This window comes from Passer montanus, unplaced genomic scaffold (assembly GCF_014805655.1).
Source record: "Passer montanus isolate IOZ18808 unplaced genomic scaffold, ASM1480565v1 scaffold37, whole genome shotgun sequence".
In the NCBI taxonomy this organism is placed as follows: Eukaryota; Metazoa; Chordata; class Aves; order Passeriformes; family Passeridae; genus Passer; species Passer montanus.
Window position 1 is genome coordinate 991,924 of NW_024368485.1, and position 17,842 is coordinate 1,009,765.

A 17,842-nucleotide genomic window follows, 5' to 3' on the forward strand; every position below is an offset into this window, starting at 1 on the left:
CAGCTGTTGCATCTTCTCTCTGCTACAGGGGAAAGCTGTAGATCAAGGAGTACCATCCATGAAAATAGATCTGTTGGGAAACTAAAGAGTTTTCTGTTATCAAATCCTTTGAATGCTTGTTCCTGTTTACTCTGTAACTTTAAGGATATTAATCTGCATTTAATCCAGCAGTCAGTTCACATACATCCTGTCTGAAAACTTGATTTTTTCAAATTTAAAATAGATGCTTTTCATCTATCTGCTGCCTCCAAGATCCTCCCAAATGCTGTAGCAACTCCAATGCAGTATTCCATTTAGTGCACATACTGAGCAGGCTGAGAAAGAAATTATTCACTGCCAGGAAGATTTGGCTTTTTAGACAGCTAAGATAAATAATTCTCTTCCTTCTTTCCAGTGGGGGTTTGTGTGTTTATTTAAGGGCATACCTGTTACCTGAACTATTTTCAGACTAAATAGTTGAATGCTATAAAGTTGCCAGAGCACATATTTTCAAGACATTGTGTTTTTCCATGGCCAAATTAATGGATGTCATCTTCCAGTGCAAAGCATTCAAAGCTTGGCTTTAATTCTGGAAATTTGAATATTGCAGTGGCAAAGTGTCTGTCTCAGTGTAATGTATAGTGTTATTCAAAGCACCTGGCTGATGATTTATTCGTGTAATGCTCTCTCCATGAAGGCATTGAGATGGTGTTTTGGCTAATTGATGATTCCTGTACACATCTATGGCAGTTTTTATTACAAAAACTTGGTGAAACTAATTATTACATCTGTTTTGTCACAAAAGCAGCAAAGTAAACAGTCATTTTTTTTATGTGAAAGTCTCTATGCAGCAGAAAGCTTGCAGAAAAAGTAATTAATACTTGCTTGAAGTGAAGCAGCAATGCAAAGAGAGTTCCTAGTCCCTTAATTCTACTTTCTGCTTATTTTTCACAGTGCCATCTCTTGAAATAGTATCTGCCAAATTACTGAATAGGTGTTTTTTTAAGACCATTTTGTTCCAGAATGTCAGAGCAATGTCCCACGCTCCCCATGAACTTCAGGCTAGTCATAGTATGCACACACTAAATTGGTTTTGAGTTGTTGCCATGGCAGCCAGCCTGTAACTTTTTAATCCTTTGTGATTTTGCTAATTCTGATACTATTTTTACCTTCCAGGATGAAGAAGCTGTCAGGAAACTGACAGTAGGTGCTGGGACAAAATCAAAACTCGCTAAGCCAATCCAAGATCTTATTAAGATGATCTTTGATGTGGAGAGCATGAAGAAAGCAATGGTGGAATTTGAGGTGATTACACATATTCATGTTTCTCCCTAACCTACCATCATGCTTGCACGAACAGAAGCAAGTTCTTTGCAATCCAGAGTGCTTCATACTTCTCAAAAGCCAAGTGTGAGTTTTAGATCTGTCTTAAAATAAAGGGAAGAGTCTGACTGGAACTTGCCATGCCCTGGAGGTTGGAAATTAGTTATGATACATGCAATTCTTAAAACACAAGTGCATTTTTTGTCTATCAACGTCTTCAATTTAACAAACCCAGGAGAGAATTGTCTGCCAGTCCTGGGAGCAGTACTCATTCTGTGGTTTTGTTTGTTTGTATTTTTTCCCAGTCACACCTGCATAGTGCCTGCTATTTGCTGAATGCTCTTAAAGTATTAACACAGATAAGCAATGTGCTGGTCATGTGACAATGGTGACATCCTTTTTTCTAAGCAGGGAACCACATTTGGGGCTGGAGTACCATGGATTTTGGGTAGCAAATGAGATGCACCTCAGACCAGAGTCTGTATGGTTTGAAAGAGCCTTGTGAGTTCATCTTGCAGAGAAGATTTGCATACAGCTGGGTTTCCTAGCTCCATAGTGGATAAATAATGTGGGACTTAGCCAGACAGTTTCATAGGGTCTTGTGTCCATGAGCTAATGTTTAAATCCATCAACTAAAGTAAAAACTAGTTTACCCTGCAGAGTGTGAGTACTGTCACGAGTCTAGAGTCTTTTAGTCTTTCTAAAAGACTTCAGTGGGCTTAATTTTTTGCATTCAGGTCCTTTAACAATGTAGCACTTACCAGTACTCTCCCAAGATCCATCAATACACAAAGAAAACCAACATTAAATTAAATCAGTGGATAAATGCAGGCAACCAAGACATTGCTTTTAACTTAGTTGAGGGGGTTTGGCTCATTTTTCATGAATATGAAGCACCTCCTATCATCTTTGCATTTGATCCTTGATAATTGTAGGGTAAAGTTGGAAGAGGTGTCTGGATTGTATCTAGACACAGATGGTCTTATGAACAAGAATTACTTAATTCAGTTTACTTCTTTGCCAGCCTTAAGTGTATGGTTACTTAATGGATTAAGAAATGCATCTGACACCAGGTTAATATTAAACTTCATGCCAGATAATTAATATCCCATTTTTGTGTTGCCCTAGCATGTGTGCTTAGCTTCCTATTGCAGTATTCCTTTGGTTATAGGATATCCTCTCAGTGGTGTATCCTTCTGACATAATTCCTCAATCCTCAGAGTCTAAAATGTTTCCATTCTTTGTTGGTCAGTCCTGTGAGCATGGAGAAATTAGTTCTCTAGAAACCAGACAGGGAATGCTGCAGTGGTTTAAATGTAGTGAAAGTTGGGTTTAATACTTATGTCTTTATCAGATTGACTTGCAGAAGATGCCATTGGGAAAACTGAGCAAGCGACAGATCCAGAGTGCGTACTCCATCCTGAATGAGGTTCAGCAGGTGAGCATCAAAGAGATGGTAGAGCAAAAAGGGAATTCACAAGTTGTTCTGGGCTCAGTGGGGTGAATGCTGAGCTGTGCTTTCTTTCTCTCTGGGGAAGAGAATGTGGCTTCCATGGGTAACCATTTAGTTCTCACTGTTGTACCAGTGTGGGCAGTACTTGTGTCTTCAGCATTTTTGTAGCACAAACTTCAGGCTGTGCCAAACATAAATGGCAGCTGAGCAAATGAAGCTGGTGCTTTGATCTAGTAGTGAGCTGGTGTTTCTACCCCAGAGAAGTTTGTCAGAGGATGAGAATAAAGGTTGAGTTGACACAGGAAAGGGTCTAGTTGGATAACGTTGCTGTATTTACACATTGTGATCTGAACCATTCCAGAATCACTACATAGTATTGCCTTTACAGATTGCAAAAATGTACCAGCATAAACCATGTTTTTTGTCACAGGCTCCTTGGCAAAGCATAGATACAGGAATTCTTCAATTGCTAGAATAGACCAGAACCTTGACAAGTATATGCACCACTTACATGTCCTGAAGACTTTATTTTGCCCTCCAGAAAGATAATCCCCATTAAATTTTTCTCATACATAATTCTATGTGTTTCTGTGCAAATACTGTGACTTGCTGCATGCAAGACACTTAAATAGAATTGTTCTTTTGAGTCCTATGAGACTAAAGCATAAGCACTATTTGCATTGCTGCTCCTGTATTAGTCCCTAAGTATCTTGTGTGGTTTTATTGCAATGCAGACTTAGTCTTACTCAGTAATTTTCTTTGGTGCTTGTTGTCTTGTTTAGGCAGTATCTGACAGTGGTTCAGAATCCCAGATTTTGGACCTCTCCAACCGCTTCTATACACTGATTCCTCATGACTTTGGGATGAAGAAGCCACCTCTCCTAAATAACTTGGAATACATTCAGGTATTGACCAGAAATTGTTTTTTACAAATGTTGGAAAATGTTGCTTGCAGGCAACAGGTCTTGATGCCAGACATCTAACATAGAGAATATGTGAGGTTTAACACTTACTTAACCTCATAAAAGCAGAGGTTAAAGAAACATTCAAACTTCACAAGCAAAAAGATAATCTGAAGAAAAACAAGTTTAACCTCATGCTTTCATGAGGTTAAACTTGTTTTTCTTCAGAATATCTGTTTGTTTGTTTAAGTGCATGTGTCTGTGTAAATAAGTATATGCATAAGGTATTAGAAGATAAGAGATGTTATGTGTCTATATGTGTGTATATTTTAATGTATTTGGGTATGTAGATAAATTTAAAGACAGTGTTGTGTTATTAGATGGCACCCATGTGGCCAGTGATTGTCAGACACTTTTTTAATTTGAGGTATCCCAGACTTATTCTGAATGTGTCAAAGGCCTAAGTAACATAACTTTACTTCTTTCAATTCTTCAGGCTAAAGTGCAGATGTTGGACAACTTGCTTGATATTGAGGTTGCTTACAGCCTTCTCAGAGGTGGAAATGAAGATGGAGATAAAGACCCAATTGACATCAACTATGAAAAACTTAAAACAGATATTAAGGTAAAGGAAATAAAAGGCAATGAATGGCTGTGAATAAAAGCTGATATCCTGTTAGTTTGGAGTAAAATAAATCACCCAAACTGTAACTGGACAGGTACATGGAACTGAGGTTGGTTAAGGAACTAGAGCATACGTTCAAGAGATGCAGAAAGAGCTGAGCTGTTTTGACCTGGAGAAAAGAAAGCTCAGGGGATATTGTATCAATATCTAGGAATACCTGATGGGAGAAAGAAGGAAAGAGGACAGAGGCAGACTTTCCTCAGTGGTTTCCAGTGACAAGAGGCAGTGGGCACAAATTGAAATACAGAAATTTGTGTTTAAACAAAAGAAAAAAAATTTTATTGTTGATGTTGTTTGTTTTGGGTTTTGAAAATTTGTTTACTCTGACAGTGGTCAAACACTGGACAAATTTGCCCACAGAGGCCATGGTGGCTCTCTTCTTGGAGGTGTTGAAAGCTGGACTGGACTCAGTCCGTGGCTGACCCTTCTTTGAGTGGAATTGAAAATCATCTCAATTTCCAGCACTGTCTCAGACATTCTGTGGCTGTCTGTATATCTGTGCATTGTCTCTAGCTAGGAATGTATTTCCACTTAAATGGTTTAGGAGGTTTAAAGGGTGCAAGTGCAGGCATAGGGTGGATGTTGTCATGTTATAAGATGGCTCCTAGTTTGTGTGCTGAGGAAACTTCTCATTTGCCTCTTTGCAGGTTGTTGACAAAGATTCAGAAGAAGCCAAGATTATCAAGCAATATGTGAAGAACACTCACGCTGCTACACACAATGCATATGACCTCAAAGTTGTGGATGTAAGCTGGGCAATAATGGGGTTTATCTTTGGGAAGATGGACTCTCCTAAGTTGACCTGTTGGTTTGCAATTGCCTTATATTTTTGAGTAGCTTACCCAGTTTCCTCTGTTAAAGGAATGATTTGATAGAACATTTTATTTTAATTAGAATAGCAAAAGTCTAGGCAGAGATGAATCTAATGAGGTGTTTTTGCTTTGGAGTTTTTATTTTAATTTAATTTGCCTCAAAGGGAAGGTGGAGGAGTAATCATCTGAAATTGAGCCTTAGTTCATTGAATGATTTTTTCAGAAAAATAGAGCCTCATGAAAATGCAGAAGAAAAGATGGAGAAGTAATCAATAACAAGTACTGCATGATTGCTGCTACCTCTTTTCTGCTAGCCTGACACAGCCAATTACAAACATTAAAACCCATCCTGATCAATTTCCCTAGCAGATCAATATACTTTGCAGATCAGATGATGGGTTTTTTTTCTCCCCTCTGACGAGTTGCAGGAAATTAATGGTTTATTTGCTTGGTTCTTCTTTTCCTCCTATCCTCTTGTGAACTGAAGATCTTCAGGATTGAGCGTGAGGGGGAGAGCCAGCGTTACAAGCCCTTCAAGCAGCTCCACAACCGCCAGCTGCTGTGGCACGGCTCCCGCACCACCAACTTCGCTGGCATCCTCTCGCAGGGTCTGCGGATAGCGCCGCCTGAGGCTCCTGTGGTGGGTGGAACAGCTTCTCTGGCTGCATCCCTGTGCCCAGAGATGGCCACAGGCAGGGACAACCTATAAAGAAGGGGATTTCTGTGTGGGGAGGGCTCTGTGTTATCTGCCACCATTTAGAGAACATCGCGCCCCCTGCGTGGGGTGCGCATTGGTGTCCACAAGAGCTTGAGTTGCAGCTTTGCTCTTCTGGGAGCCAGCCAGGTGGATTCAGTGCTGCCTTTGGGTTATCTGATTGCCCCAATTTTATTTATCTATTTATTTTCTTCTTGCAGACCGGCTACATGTTTGGGAAGGGCATCTATTTTGCAGACATGGTATCCAAGAGTGCAAACTACTGTCACACATCTCAAGCTGATCCCATAGGTTTAGTGCTACTGGGAGAAGTCGCCCTTGGAAATATGTACGTAACTTATGAAGAGTATTTGCCAAATGTGCTTAATACATCCTCATAGAAGGTGATGCTAAGATTGCAAGCCTTCTCTTCAGTGTGAAGAAGCAGCATGTGTTTTTTCTTCAGAAACAAGATCTGTTTTTTCTTAAAATAAGAGCTATTGTTGCAGATCTAGCTGAATCTTGTACAAAATGCTAACATCATAAAAATTAGTAACCAAGACAAAGAAAGTTTGAGTTGCAGAAGACTAGAATTTAGATTAGATTTACATTAGCTCATCATAAACTAAAGCCTGAAAAATTTGTGATTTTTTTTTCCACTAAGATAATTTAAGACAAATGTAAAGTGCTACTGTGTGTTCTTTGTGCTGTCCAGGTACGAACTAAAGAATGCTTCCCACATCACAAAATTGCCCAAGGGAAAACACAGTGTCAAAGGTAAGCATTAGTAGTTCTCACTAGTAATCTGTAATTGGTTGTGGTGCTTAGTGAAGAGAGCTATTGTCACGTCTCAGCTGTACTTCCTTTAAGAAGTTGCATAATGTTGCCCTTTAGTTGCATCAGGATGTGTATGGGGTGTTTTAAGATGCAAGTTAATAACTCTGAGTGTTAAGACTGAAAGTGCTGAAGTTCAGGAGGGAACGTCTATTTGATGTTACACTGGAGAAGATATAGAGTACATTCTCCCAACTTCATTGTAACAGTACTGGGTATTTTAGAAGAGAGATGAATAGATCAGAAGAGTCATTGTTTAGCTTCCAAAGTGGCTTAGAAGCTTGGACAGAAGGGAAAAGCTAGGAATAAAAGTTCAGATGAAACAACTGCTCTCATTACACTTCTATCTGCAAAAAGTGTCATATATTGAAAAAGAAGATGAGAGAAAAGACTTAACTGTCTAACTCAAGCAAAAGAAATGGTAATCATTACTGTCTTCTGTACCAAGATGGGAGATTGAAGAAAAATATCTTTAGTAATGAGTGGCTTATCTTAAACTATTCATTTTGAGAGGCTTAAAAAATAGATTGCCCAAAAGAGAATAAAAAGTGATTTTGCACCTTTTTCTATACATACTACTTATGTTCTTATGGATGTTAAATCAGATTTATATTGAAAATTTTAATGAGAATAAAAATTGGTTTGTTGTACTTGTCTGAAATGCTGCAATGTGCATGCTTTCATTAATGGAATTAGGATATGAGAGCTATGAATCTGTTCTGGTTTAGCTTTGATCATACAGATCAGACAATTAACAGTTGAAAGTCTAAAATTCTCATTTTTAATGTAGCAGAGTACAACTGCCATAAATATGGTGATGCTTAATTGAATAAACAAACAGTATTTTTCATGTTCTGTTAAAGATACTTCTACACTTGATTTGAAAGTATATCTGAAGTAGTATTTGGCTGGCTGGATCATTTTCTTTTTGTGCAAAGTCTGTGTTTGCCTCCTAGATTTGTAACTAATGTCGTTTTTCCTTTCTAGGCTTGGGCAAAACTGCTCCTGATCCCACAGCCACGACCACCCTTGGTGGTGTAGAAGTTCCCTTAGGGAATGGGATCTCCACAGGAATTAATGATACCTGCCTTCTGTATAATGAGTATCCTTTGCTGTTACACTGGCTGCAGGTGGTGTTTGAGTGTCACTGCATTTGCAGGACCTCACTAAGGCCAGTGAGGAGCCTTGCCTCACTGTGTTTTGTTTGGTTCTGTTTAGATCTGCTTTGGGGAGTATTTGCAGACAATCTCTTCTGCAAGGGGAATGATTTTTACAGTTGCTGTACTTAAATTGTCATTCTGCAAAAAAAAAGGAAACAATACACATACCAATAGCTGTTCCCCAACAGCAACAAAAGTTATTGGAGTGATCAGGCAAAACTGCTGTAGTGTCTTGCCCAGAGATGTGCCAGGACAAGGGGAGGGGAATGCAGCCTGTGGTTTCTCATCACTCCAGTCTGGTTTCTCCCTCATGGTGCTGTGGTGTGCCAGCTTGGCCAGGAGAAGGTGGGGGAGCCAGCTCTGTGCTCTTGCACTCTCTCAGCACATCTTTTGAGTTCCCCAGACCTCTGCAAGTGTTGAGGTATGTCCCAAATGCCCAGCAGAGATGTAGCCATTAAGTCTCTTTCCAAGCAGAAGTGCCTCCAAATCAATTAGTGCTTTAAATCCACAAGATGTCATAAGAATGCAAATAAGTGATGTCTAAGGTCCAGCTGGCTCTCTTCACTGCCAGTGAAGCAGGTAACCCAGAAGTCCAAACTTTGGGTTTGCAGAAACTGCCTCTGGCCTTGGTGAGCTGTTTTGCTCCTACTAGGAGTCTGGGCAATACTGGTTTTATCTTGAGTTTTTTTAAATACACCATCTGTCAGATGATCAGCTATAATACAGTTGATATTAGCTAGTTGAGGTAACATGATGTGTATTTATTTTGTTTTGCACTTTGGGATTAGAGGTAAGTTTGAGGCCTAAAGCATTGTGAAACAAATAGATGAGCTGGGACTGTCTCTGGAAAAATAAGAATGTGCAAACACCGACAGTCATTGTAGAGCTCTTCTCTGTGACTCCTGTTTGGGTTTTTTAGTGGGAAATTAGGAAGGCATTAATGACTGTGCTGGAAGGTAGCAATAGAACTGCAATTACAATTGTAAATGCTGGGTCTGAATCTGTAGCTCTCATTTAAGCTATATTACTCTTCTGCCTAGATATCAAGAGAGATGTATGCTACTCTGACAGAAAATAATTTTCAGGAGCCACAGCCCTGTATCTAAGTCAGTTCACCTGCCTGTCAGTCAGGATTCCTGCTGCACTGTTCTCCACAGAACTTAATTGCTTGTTCCTAGCTATTGTATAAAACATTTTCAGAATCATGAAAAAGTCATATTTAAAGCTTTGTGGTTTGAGCTCTTAGAATTGGTTAATGACACAGGCATCTTGAATGGTAACTTAAGTTCAAATGTGAACTTCACTGTGTTTTGAGATTTTTCTGTGTCATTAATATCAACTACTGTAATTATTCCTTAACATTCTTCCCAGATATATTGTGTATGATGTTGCTCAGGTAAATCTGAAGTACCTGTTGAAACTGAAATTCAACTATAAGACATCACTCTGGTGAACAGTATTTAGAAGCCCTGTTAGAGTTGTACTGTAGTTACACTATAGCGTTGACTTCTGACATGCTTATGCATTGACTTCTCTTACCAAGATATCAAGAGCTAAACTGCAGAAGAAATTACTAAATCCTATTTAGTACAACACTTAGTGAAAGTTTTTTATATAAAAAGTGTGGCAATACACGGACCTGAATTCTGATGAGAACGAGTACCTGGTTTTGTTTTATACCACTTCTGATTCTGGTGCTTTAAGTGTTTCTTTTAATTGACCAAACTGACAAGAGAGAAAAAAAATTATTCTGGTGTTCTTAGCCAAACAGAGCTGGGCAAGAGCAGGAGAAGGAACTTGAGCATGTTTGTGGTACTTGCTCTATTAAGGTTCCCCCTTCTTTAAGATACTCTTTTTTCAGTTTTCACTTGACTAAATGATAAATGTGCATTTATTTTGAGGTAAAAAAATAAAAGCTAATTTCATACTAACAGTTTTATGTTTCAAAACTTCCAAATTGTTTTGGTTTTGAGTCATAATTTAAATGTATTTGGTAGAATGTTCTTAAACGTGGTATCTCTCTCGAGGATCAAATGCCAAATACTGAAATCTGTAGTCATGTTTCAAGAAGTTACGGTGAAATTAAAATTTGGACTTTCCACTGAGACTTCATCTGTCAACAGTTGGTGTGGTAAACATGGAAAATGAGCTTGTGGCTGTTTGAATTTAGTATTAGCCCCAATAAACCTCCTTTAAATACCTACCTTCAACATGATGTAAGTTGGTTGTTGTAGACTCACGTCCTAACAAAGCTGGAAGTTGAGTTTGGGTTCAAGCTGCGTTCATCAGGACCTGGAGTGAGGTCTGTCGCTACTCTGTTGGTGATCTTGAAATGCCTGTCTCAAAACAGCAATACAAACTGATAATTTCAATGTTTTATGATGTTTGTTACCTCTCACTTTTAGTCACTGAGCAATGTGGGAGCATTTAACCATAGAACAACATCAGATTGTTCTCTTCAAAAATTACTGATTTCTCTGAGGCACTAGGGAAAGAGATGGCTAATTCCCAAGACAGGGACAGTTCAAGATCATTCTGACAGTGGTGGCTTCAATCTTTAGCAACCGGTGTGGAAACAGAAGATCTGTTTCCTAAAATGTTGTTGTGTCCCAGGGCCTTTTGTAAAAGGAGTTAAAGCCAAAGTGGGTGCTAATGGTGCAGGTCTTCCCAGGACCCCTGTATGAGAAGAGGATGAAGAGTGATCGATGAAAAATAAAGCTGCTTTCAGGGAGAGAAGGAAATGTAGAAGGACTGGGTGAGTTGTATGGCTTGAGGACAGCTCAACAGAAAAAATTTATTTGGGTTGGTGATAATGGATTTTGAGAGGAAGTGAAGAGAGTAGCCTGTCTTCTGCCTCTTAAGTAGCTTAACCAGTGGCTAATCATTGTTTTGCTTCCAAAAAGCCCTTTTGGAAAGTCGCTTAAGTATGATTTTGTCAGTCTCTGAAAGAGAACATGAGAACTTGTTCCATTTAGTTGTAAGATAGATGATTTTTCCCCCTCTAAAAAAGCAGTTTACAGTTCAGTTTGGACCAGGAGTTGAAGGCAGCTGCTTTTGATGCTCTCTTAGAGGTGGCTAAAAGTTCCCTGTTGCTCCAGCCCAAGCAGCACAAGGAGTGCTTTGTGCTGTGTACATAGTGCTCAGTTATAATTGCAGCACAAAGAACTACATCCCAAGCTGTCCCTAAGTGCACAAATACAGCAGGAAAAGCTACAGGACTTGCTGAAGCAGATGCCCTTTGGGGACTCTGGGAGACCCCTGCCACCATCCTGCAGGGAAATCTGATGTCAGTCCAGGCACTGCTTCTGCTGCTAGCTTGTCAGAGCGGAGCAGATCCTTTCTCTGGGATGGACAGCCCCTCCCAGTGGATGGACAGCCCCTCCCAGTGGATGGACAGCCTCTCCCCGGGGCCAGGCTGGCAGGAGCAGCGTGGTGACAGTCACTGGAAGCCCTGCTTTGGCAGTACAAGCACAGAGCAGAGCTGGATGAACAGGCAGTCCCATTTCTGTCAAAAGCACTTGAAAGGAACGAGTTTTCAAGACATTAGGTCCCATGACATCCTGTGCTTTTTTTCAGGGGAGACATGTTGAGGAATGGCTTCTGATCTAAATGTTAAACTACCAAAAGCAGCAATTTATAAATATTTAACCATTTTATCTTTATTTAGCATGGCTGCAGGCTCTGTTGTACAACGGCTCTCAGACATTAAGACAGTCCATGCAGTTAATTGAAGGAAGGCAGCCTAGGCTTACTGATTGGCAGGCAGTGTAAATTCTTTGTGACTCGCCTGAGTTCATGCAGGAAAAAAATGACTGAGAAAAAAAAAAACTAAAGCACAAGTTGCCCATCCTGGTACTTTAGCCATAAAACGATTACATTCTGCCCCTGCCCTCCTTCAGTTTCTAATCAGAGGGAAGTGGGGGGGGGAAACCCCAAAACAAATAATTTCTATATGAAAAAGTCCTCTGGACACATGAAACTTTGTCAATGCCATAAATAATTGTACTCCTGTTCTTAAATGAGGCCTGAAATGTTTGTAACTACTGAAGTCTCTGCTTCAGCTTGCTTTCTGGGAGACTGTTACAGACCTCACTCTGAATTCTGGGGACATAATGATGTAATTGTCTGCCGAAGTGTTATTGCTGCCAATTTATATCCCACAGTGTTTTGCCTGAATTGCTTTTATGTACATGTTGAGGCCCCTAACTTAGAGTATTATACTCATGCTCCTGTTATGCCCATAAAAATAGTTTCACTGTTGTGGAGTACATGCATCTGAACAAGAACTTGTGTGTGCTTTCACTTTAAAATTAATGTCAGGCTGCCTCTCCAGAAATGGTCATTTTGGAGAAGAAGTGGCACCTGTGAGAAGAAATGCAGATGTAGGTCCCAGCTAAGATGAATTGCTGTGATTTTAATTTGTTCTGGTGTGAAGGTAGCATGTGGGCCTGTTGTGGGCATTGCAGATCACTTCTAGAGAAGTGAGATACACAGGGACAGGCAAGAAGAAGGAATGACTTCCCAACAACTCCAAGGGGAAACTACTGCTTCCTCCACCCCCTCGTTAAAAAGTCTTAATTTCATAATGTGATTAATGCAGCAGGACTCAGACTTCACAAGAAGGTGCTTCAGTGACTGAAGAGCATGCTCTCCTGCCAGCTGTCTGTGCTTTTCTTCCTACTGCCAGGGCCTGCCGAGGGGAGATGAGAAAATGGCAGCGTAGCTGTCCCCTGGACGCAGCAGTACCTGCTGTGTGCTGACAGGACTGTGCCTGCATTGGTCAGTAGGTGCTGTAAGCCATGTCTTGCCATCACCTGCAGCAGCTGAGGAGCAGTGGGAGCGGGGCTGTGCTCTGCAGCATTTCAGCACACGGCATTAGGAGCAGTTGCCTAACGTGACCCTGGCGAGAGCGAATGGCAGCGGTGCAGCCGTGTGGAGAGCTCCCCCAGCTGTGCCAGCAGGTGAGTCAGCAGCGCCTCAGGCAGGTTGTTGGCAGCCAGGGCGGATGTTTTCAGTCACCCTGCCAGTCGGAAGAGTGGTGTCATTTCCACGTCACCCAAGCGCAAACTGCAAATTTGCCAGAATGAGAAAAGGATGCACTGAAAACATTGTGTGTTTGTGTGCACGCTGAGGAAGGGCCCTGGCTGGGCCTTTGTAAACAGGGTCAGATTTGTGTGACTTGGAAACAGCGAGCACAGGACAAACGAAAAACCAGAACACAGAGATACTGCAGCATTCATTAAAGGCCAAGATGTAAAAGGTTCTTAATCCAGGAATCATAATGAAATGAAGGAAAAATCATTGTGCTGTTGGGAGCAGAATTCTACCTTCACACCTATTAATTTGTGAGATGATTGGCAGGAGACGTTTGGGGAGGGGGAAAATCACCTTTTTCATCTAGTTTTGTTGCAGTCTACAAAGACTCCCTGAAAGGCACCGAGTTTGATTCCTTTTTCCCTTGTAGGAATTCACACTCTTGAGGACTGTTATGAAATGTGATTGTGTTGTGGAACACTTTTCACTCCTCCCTTGCAGAGCCCTTGCTCAGGGAAAGCTGTACCACGAGGGTGGCTCTGGGCACCGCTGCAGCCAGAGCTGATGACAAGGTTTACAAAGCACAGCAGTGAAAACCTTGTGTCTTGTGTCAGCTGTGGAAGTCTCAGTGTCTCCAGCCTTAGCTGAGCATTGCCACACAGCCCTTGGCACAAGGGGAGCACAGCTGAAATGCAGAGAAATATTGGTGCCATTAACAGTGTTTAACTGAGCCTGGAAGGTCTGGTCCGTGTCAGGCATTTTGGGTGGTGGAAGTGTTTTATTAAAAGGGGAAAACTGTGCAGGATTTAATGGTTGGGGAGGTTGGTGTTTGGAATACCACAGATTACTATTTAGTTGTGTTTTGTTACTACTTTCTTTAGTTTAGTGCCTACAGTGCTTTGTAACTGTCTGCTATAGCAGCTTTCTTTGGAGCTGTGCAGTATGAAAGCTCTGACTGAACCTTTTGGGGGCTAAGGGGAGGGAAGGCTGTTTAAACAATCTTTCAAAATGACCTGAAAAGGGGGCTGGAAATGCAAGCTAGGCTTTGTATTTTCTTTTTCCCTTTTTTTTTTTTTTCATTTTTTCTTTTTTTAGCTCTGCTACAATGTACATGGAAAGCCCTGGGGGGAATTTCTAAAGCATTTCACTGAGTTTGTTTCTTCGCTTAAAAACTGGCTTTTTTCCCCCTTGAGCACAAGGGCAGCATTGATTTTATTTATTTATGTATGTATTAAAATTGTTTAATAACATGACCTATCTCCTGCCCCTCTCAACCTGCTGGAGTGCCTAGTCATCTGAGTTCATTAGCAAATTAAGAACACAAATTAAATTCTATTCCATGTCCCAAGACACACATTTTCTGTATTGTGTAGAATATTTAGTTTCACCTAGGTGCTTTCAAAGAGCTGCATACAACCAGGCATGGCATCCATTTTGCATTACACCACTGTGCTCTTGACAATATTTTTAACATGTGACACAGGCTTCTTAGCCTCGACCAAGATAGACTGTTTATTTATTTTGAGGCTCAATTTGCATTTTTGTATTTATTTTTATATCTTTAAAAAGGGAATTTTTGTTGGTATAATTCAAAGCCAAACCTATGTAGAGAGTCTGGTCCATGAGCAGTTAAGGTGCTTGTGGCTCATGGTGGTATTTCCACACTTACATTTCTTGATGCAGAAGCTTTAGAATTCACTGTGGTGCAGAGATCTAAGAAAACTACACAAAAAAACCTTACTGCTGCTGCTTGAAGAAAACTTTCAGGGGTGAGATGGTAGAGGGCAGGCCAAGGCAAGGAGCTTGTTAGGCAAGAGCCACCCACTTCTGGGGTTTGTTGGCTTTCCCTGCACTGGGTGAGAGCAAGTGAGACCTTGACCTTCAGGCCGTGGGCTGGGCGAGCATTCCAGCCGCCTCCTGGGCGGAGTGCCACGGACCGTGACAGCGGGGCCAGGGCTGGCCGGGCCGGGGTTGTTGTGGTCCCTTACTCCTCCTGGAGCCTCACCTCTGCAGCTGTTCATTAAAAGTGACAAGGGAAATAGGCAGAGTTTAGCAAAAAGTTATTACTCAGTGAAGGAGGATGGATATAATGTAATGGGATTGTTTAAAGACTCAAAGCTAGCACAGCTGCTTTGGGGTGACCCTTTGTGGCACCCAACACCTCCCACCCCCTTTCCCCCCATCCTGAACTGCCAGTCACCCATTCCCCCTCATCCCACATCATCCGCATGGCAGGGAACTGTTGCAGCAACTCCGGGGGGGCCATGGCAGGATAAGGACAGGAACACCTACCCTATGACAACAGGCTGAGAAAGCTGGGGCTCTTCAGGCCTGGAGAAGTTTGTGTGAAGACTTCACTCCAGTGTCTGAAGGGGAGCTGTAAAGAAGCCAGAGCGGGACTGTCAGGAACTGTAGTAGTGATAGGACAAGGAGTAATGGCTACAAGGTGAAAGAGAGGAAAATCAGGTTCGATATTAGGAACAAAGTATTTACTGGGAGCGTGATGAGACACTGGAACAGGTCACCCAGAGCAGCTCTGGCTAGCCCAGCCCTGGAGGCGTTCAAAGCCAATTTGGACGGGGCTCTGAGCAAGCTGGTCTAGTGGAAGGCTCCCCGGCCAGTGGCAGGGAATCGGAACCAGACTGGAAGTACTATCACGTCCACTCCTCCTCCCTGACGCTGGTCCTGTGTTCCCGCGGGGCTGGGCACGGCGCCGTTCCCTTTAGTCCCACGGCGCCGTTCCCGTTCCCGTTCCCCTCGCTCCCGGCCCGTCCCTGCCCCTCACGGCCGGCGGGCGGAGGCCCCGCCCCGCGCGCGCGCCCGCCGCGCGCCCGGCCCCGTCTCCTCCCCCAGAATGCCCCGCGCCAGGCAGCCTTTGAAAAAGCGGCGCGGCTCGTTCAAGATGGCGGAGCTGGATCAGCTGCCTGACGAGAGTGAGTAGGGACCGGTGCCCCCGCTCCCGCCGCCCCCTCGTCCCGGCGGGACCCCCGCGCCGCGCCCCGCCGCCCGCCCGCCTCCCTCCTTCGCTGCTTCCCTCCCGCCGCGGGCGCTGTGCGGGGCCGGAGCCCGAGCCTCCTCCCTGGCAACCGGGCCCGGGCGGGAGGGGCGGGAAGCGGAGCCGGGCGGGGCGCGGTGACAGCCCGCCCTGCCCGCGGGGGTCGGGGCGGTGCGGGGGAAGGAGCGTCCTGGCCCGGGGAGCGGGTGAGCTGCCCGGCGCTCCGGAGCCGGCTGTCGCCCGTGGGGGCACGAAGGGCTTGTGTGTTCGTAGCCCGTGCTGTGCACGGTGCGAGCAGCTCCGCAGGGCTGGGGGTCAGGGCGTGCGCACGCTGGGTGTAAGGGGCACTGATGAATGCGCAGGGAAGAGCTCGGAGACCTCGTGTTGTGTGTCAGCAGCAGAAGCCTGGCTGTACAGGAAGACAGCATGTAAACATGTGTTTCCATGCATGCAGGTATATCTGCACTTCGAGTGCTGTGTCCAGTTCTGGGCCCCTCACTGCTAGAAGGACATTGAGGTGCTGCAGAGAGCCCAGAGAAGGGGCTGGAGCATGAGTCTGATGAGGAGCAGTGAGGGGCTGCGGGTGTTCAGCCTAGAGGAGACTCAGGAGTGGCCTTATCACCCTCTCCAGCTCCTGGAAGGAGAGTGTGGCCGGGTGGGGATTGGCCTCTTCTCCCAGGCAGCAAACGAGAGGGCATAATCTCAAGCTTCAGCAGGGGAAGTTGAGATTGAATTAGGAGGAAGCAAATGAGAGGGCATAATCTCAAGCTTCAGCAGGGGAAGTTGAGATTGAATTAGGAGGAATTTCTTCACTGGAAGGGTGAGTGGACATTGGAGCGGACTGCCCAGGGAGGTGGTGGAGTCACTGCCCCTGGAGGTGTTTAAGGAAAGACTGGATGTGCCAGTCAGTGCCATGGTCTAGTTGACATGATGGTGTTTGGTTAAAAGCTGGACTCCATGGTCTCAGAGGTCTTTTTTAACCCCATTGATTCTGTGATCTCCATAGTGTTTGTGTGGACGTTGTTTTCAAAGAGCACAAGGGTTTGATAAAAACTTAGTGTAGCTAAAAAACAGACATGTGTTGCTGTGTACGTGGATTCATGCACAAAGTACTTGAGCGTTGCAGGAGAGGAAATTATTCAATGTAAAATGTGTCCAGATGCCATCTTGATGTGTCCTCTTACAAACTGTGAACCCCTGCCAAGCTAAAACTGGGGCATTTACTAGTTTCAGTAGATATGCACAGAGCCGGGCAGACATCTTTTGGTGACACTGTTTTGTTCAGCACCACGCAAGTTCATCAAGATACCAACTCTTTCCATATCCAAAGACTCTCAGAGAGAGGTGACTCAGAGTGGAACTCTTGCTTCTATGAGTCTTTTGTTACAGCTCCAACAACTGTCAGGAGAAAAATTGGTTACTGTGCCCACATGGCCAGTGTCATTGTGTTAACTGAGCAGATTTATGGAGGATCATTGTAAATTATGGATGGAGCTGGCATTCTCAGCTTGGTGCAGCTCAGTCATGGATGCTGTGCTGCATTTACAGACTGATTAATACAAGTCATGGACCAGCTGATACGACTGTAATTAATAATTAGCTGTGGTTTATTGCTTATTAAATGAACTTTCCCTGTTCACTAGAATGGGCAGTGTTTAAGTTACTGTTCCTCCATTTGCCTTGCACAATGTGTTTCAATAAGTTAATGTGAAGTAGTAAAAACAGCTTTTTCTTCTCTGTCACTTTTATATTGCCTGCAGTGACATCGGGAAGGTTTGACAGGTCTGTCACTTCACCTGTAGCAGGTACTGTAGCAGAGTGTGTGACTCAGTTTCCCTCAGGATGGGGCTATGCTGGCCACCCTTACCAGTGTCAGTGTTGCAGTCTCTGCCTGGCAGGTGAAGCAGACACCATGTGGTTGTTTGTAAAGGCAGTAAACTTCTGCTCTGCTGACCTTGACCTTAAGGTCTG

At 43.3% G+C, this 17,842-nt stretch overlaps 2 protein-coding genes and 1 long non-coding RNA gene across 4 annotated transcripts in view; 2 read left to right on the forward strand and 1 right to left on the reverse strand.

Moving 5' to 3' along the window:
• Nucleotides 1-10,057, forward strand: part of PARP1 (poly(ADP-ribose) polymerase 1) — a 30,717-nt gene extending 20,660 nt beyond the window's left edge. Inside the window, exons 14-23 of the mRNA XM_039717081.1 lie at nt 1,156-1,284; nt 2,657-2,740; nt 3,538-3,660; nt 4,154-4,282; nt 4,990-5,088; nt 5,642-5,794; nt 6,070-6,197; nt 6,564-6,625; nt 7,670-7,784; nt 9,214-10,057. Of these exons, the coding sequence (XP_039573015.1) occupies nt 1,156-1,284; nt 2,657-2,740; nt 3,538-3,660; nt 4,154-4,282; nt 4,990-5,088; nt 5,642-5,794; nt 6,070-6,197; nt 6,564-6,625; nt 7,670-7,784; nt 9,214-9,295 (1,104 nt within the window). The 3' untranslated portion in view covers nt 9,296-10,057. The remainder of the gene's footprint in view (nt 1-1,155; nt 1,285-2,656; nt 2,741-3,537; nt 3,661-4,153; nt 4,283-4,989; nt 5,089-5,641; nt 5,795-6,069; nt 6,198-6,563; nt 6,626-7,669; nt 7,785-9,213) is intronic.
• Nucleotides 5,735-15,655, reverse strand: LOC120506018. Of its 2 annotated transcripts, XR_005628398.1 has the most exons (4): nt 15,370-15,655; nt 15,169-15,253; nt 10,047-10,178; nt 5,735-5,857 (listed from the first exon to the last, which is right to left on the reverse strand). It is a non-coding gene; the product is annotated as an uncharacterized LOC120506018 (long non-coding RNA). The 2 variants fall into 2 exon arrangements; XR_005628399.1 differs by lacking the exons at nt 5,735-5,857; nt 10,047-10,178 and adding an exon at nt 14,290-14,889.
• Nucleotides 15,656-15,730: 75 nt separating this feature from the next.
• Nucleotides 15,731-17,842, forward strand: part of LIN9 (lin-9 DREAM MuvB core complex component) — a 38,521-nt gene continuing 36,409 nt past the window's right edge. Inside the window, exon 1 of the mRNA XM_039717011.1 lies at nt 15,731-15,809. Coding sequence (XP_039572945.1) covers nt 15,731-15,809 — 79 coding nt within the window. The remainder of the gene's footprint in view (nt 15,810-17,842) is intronic.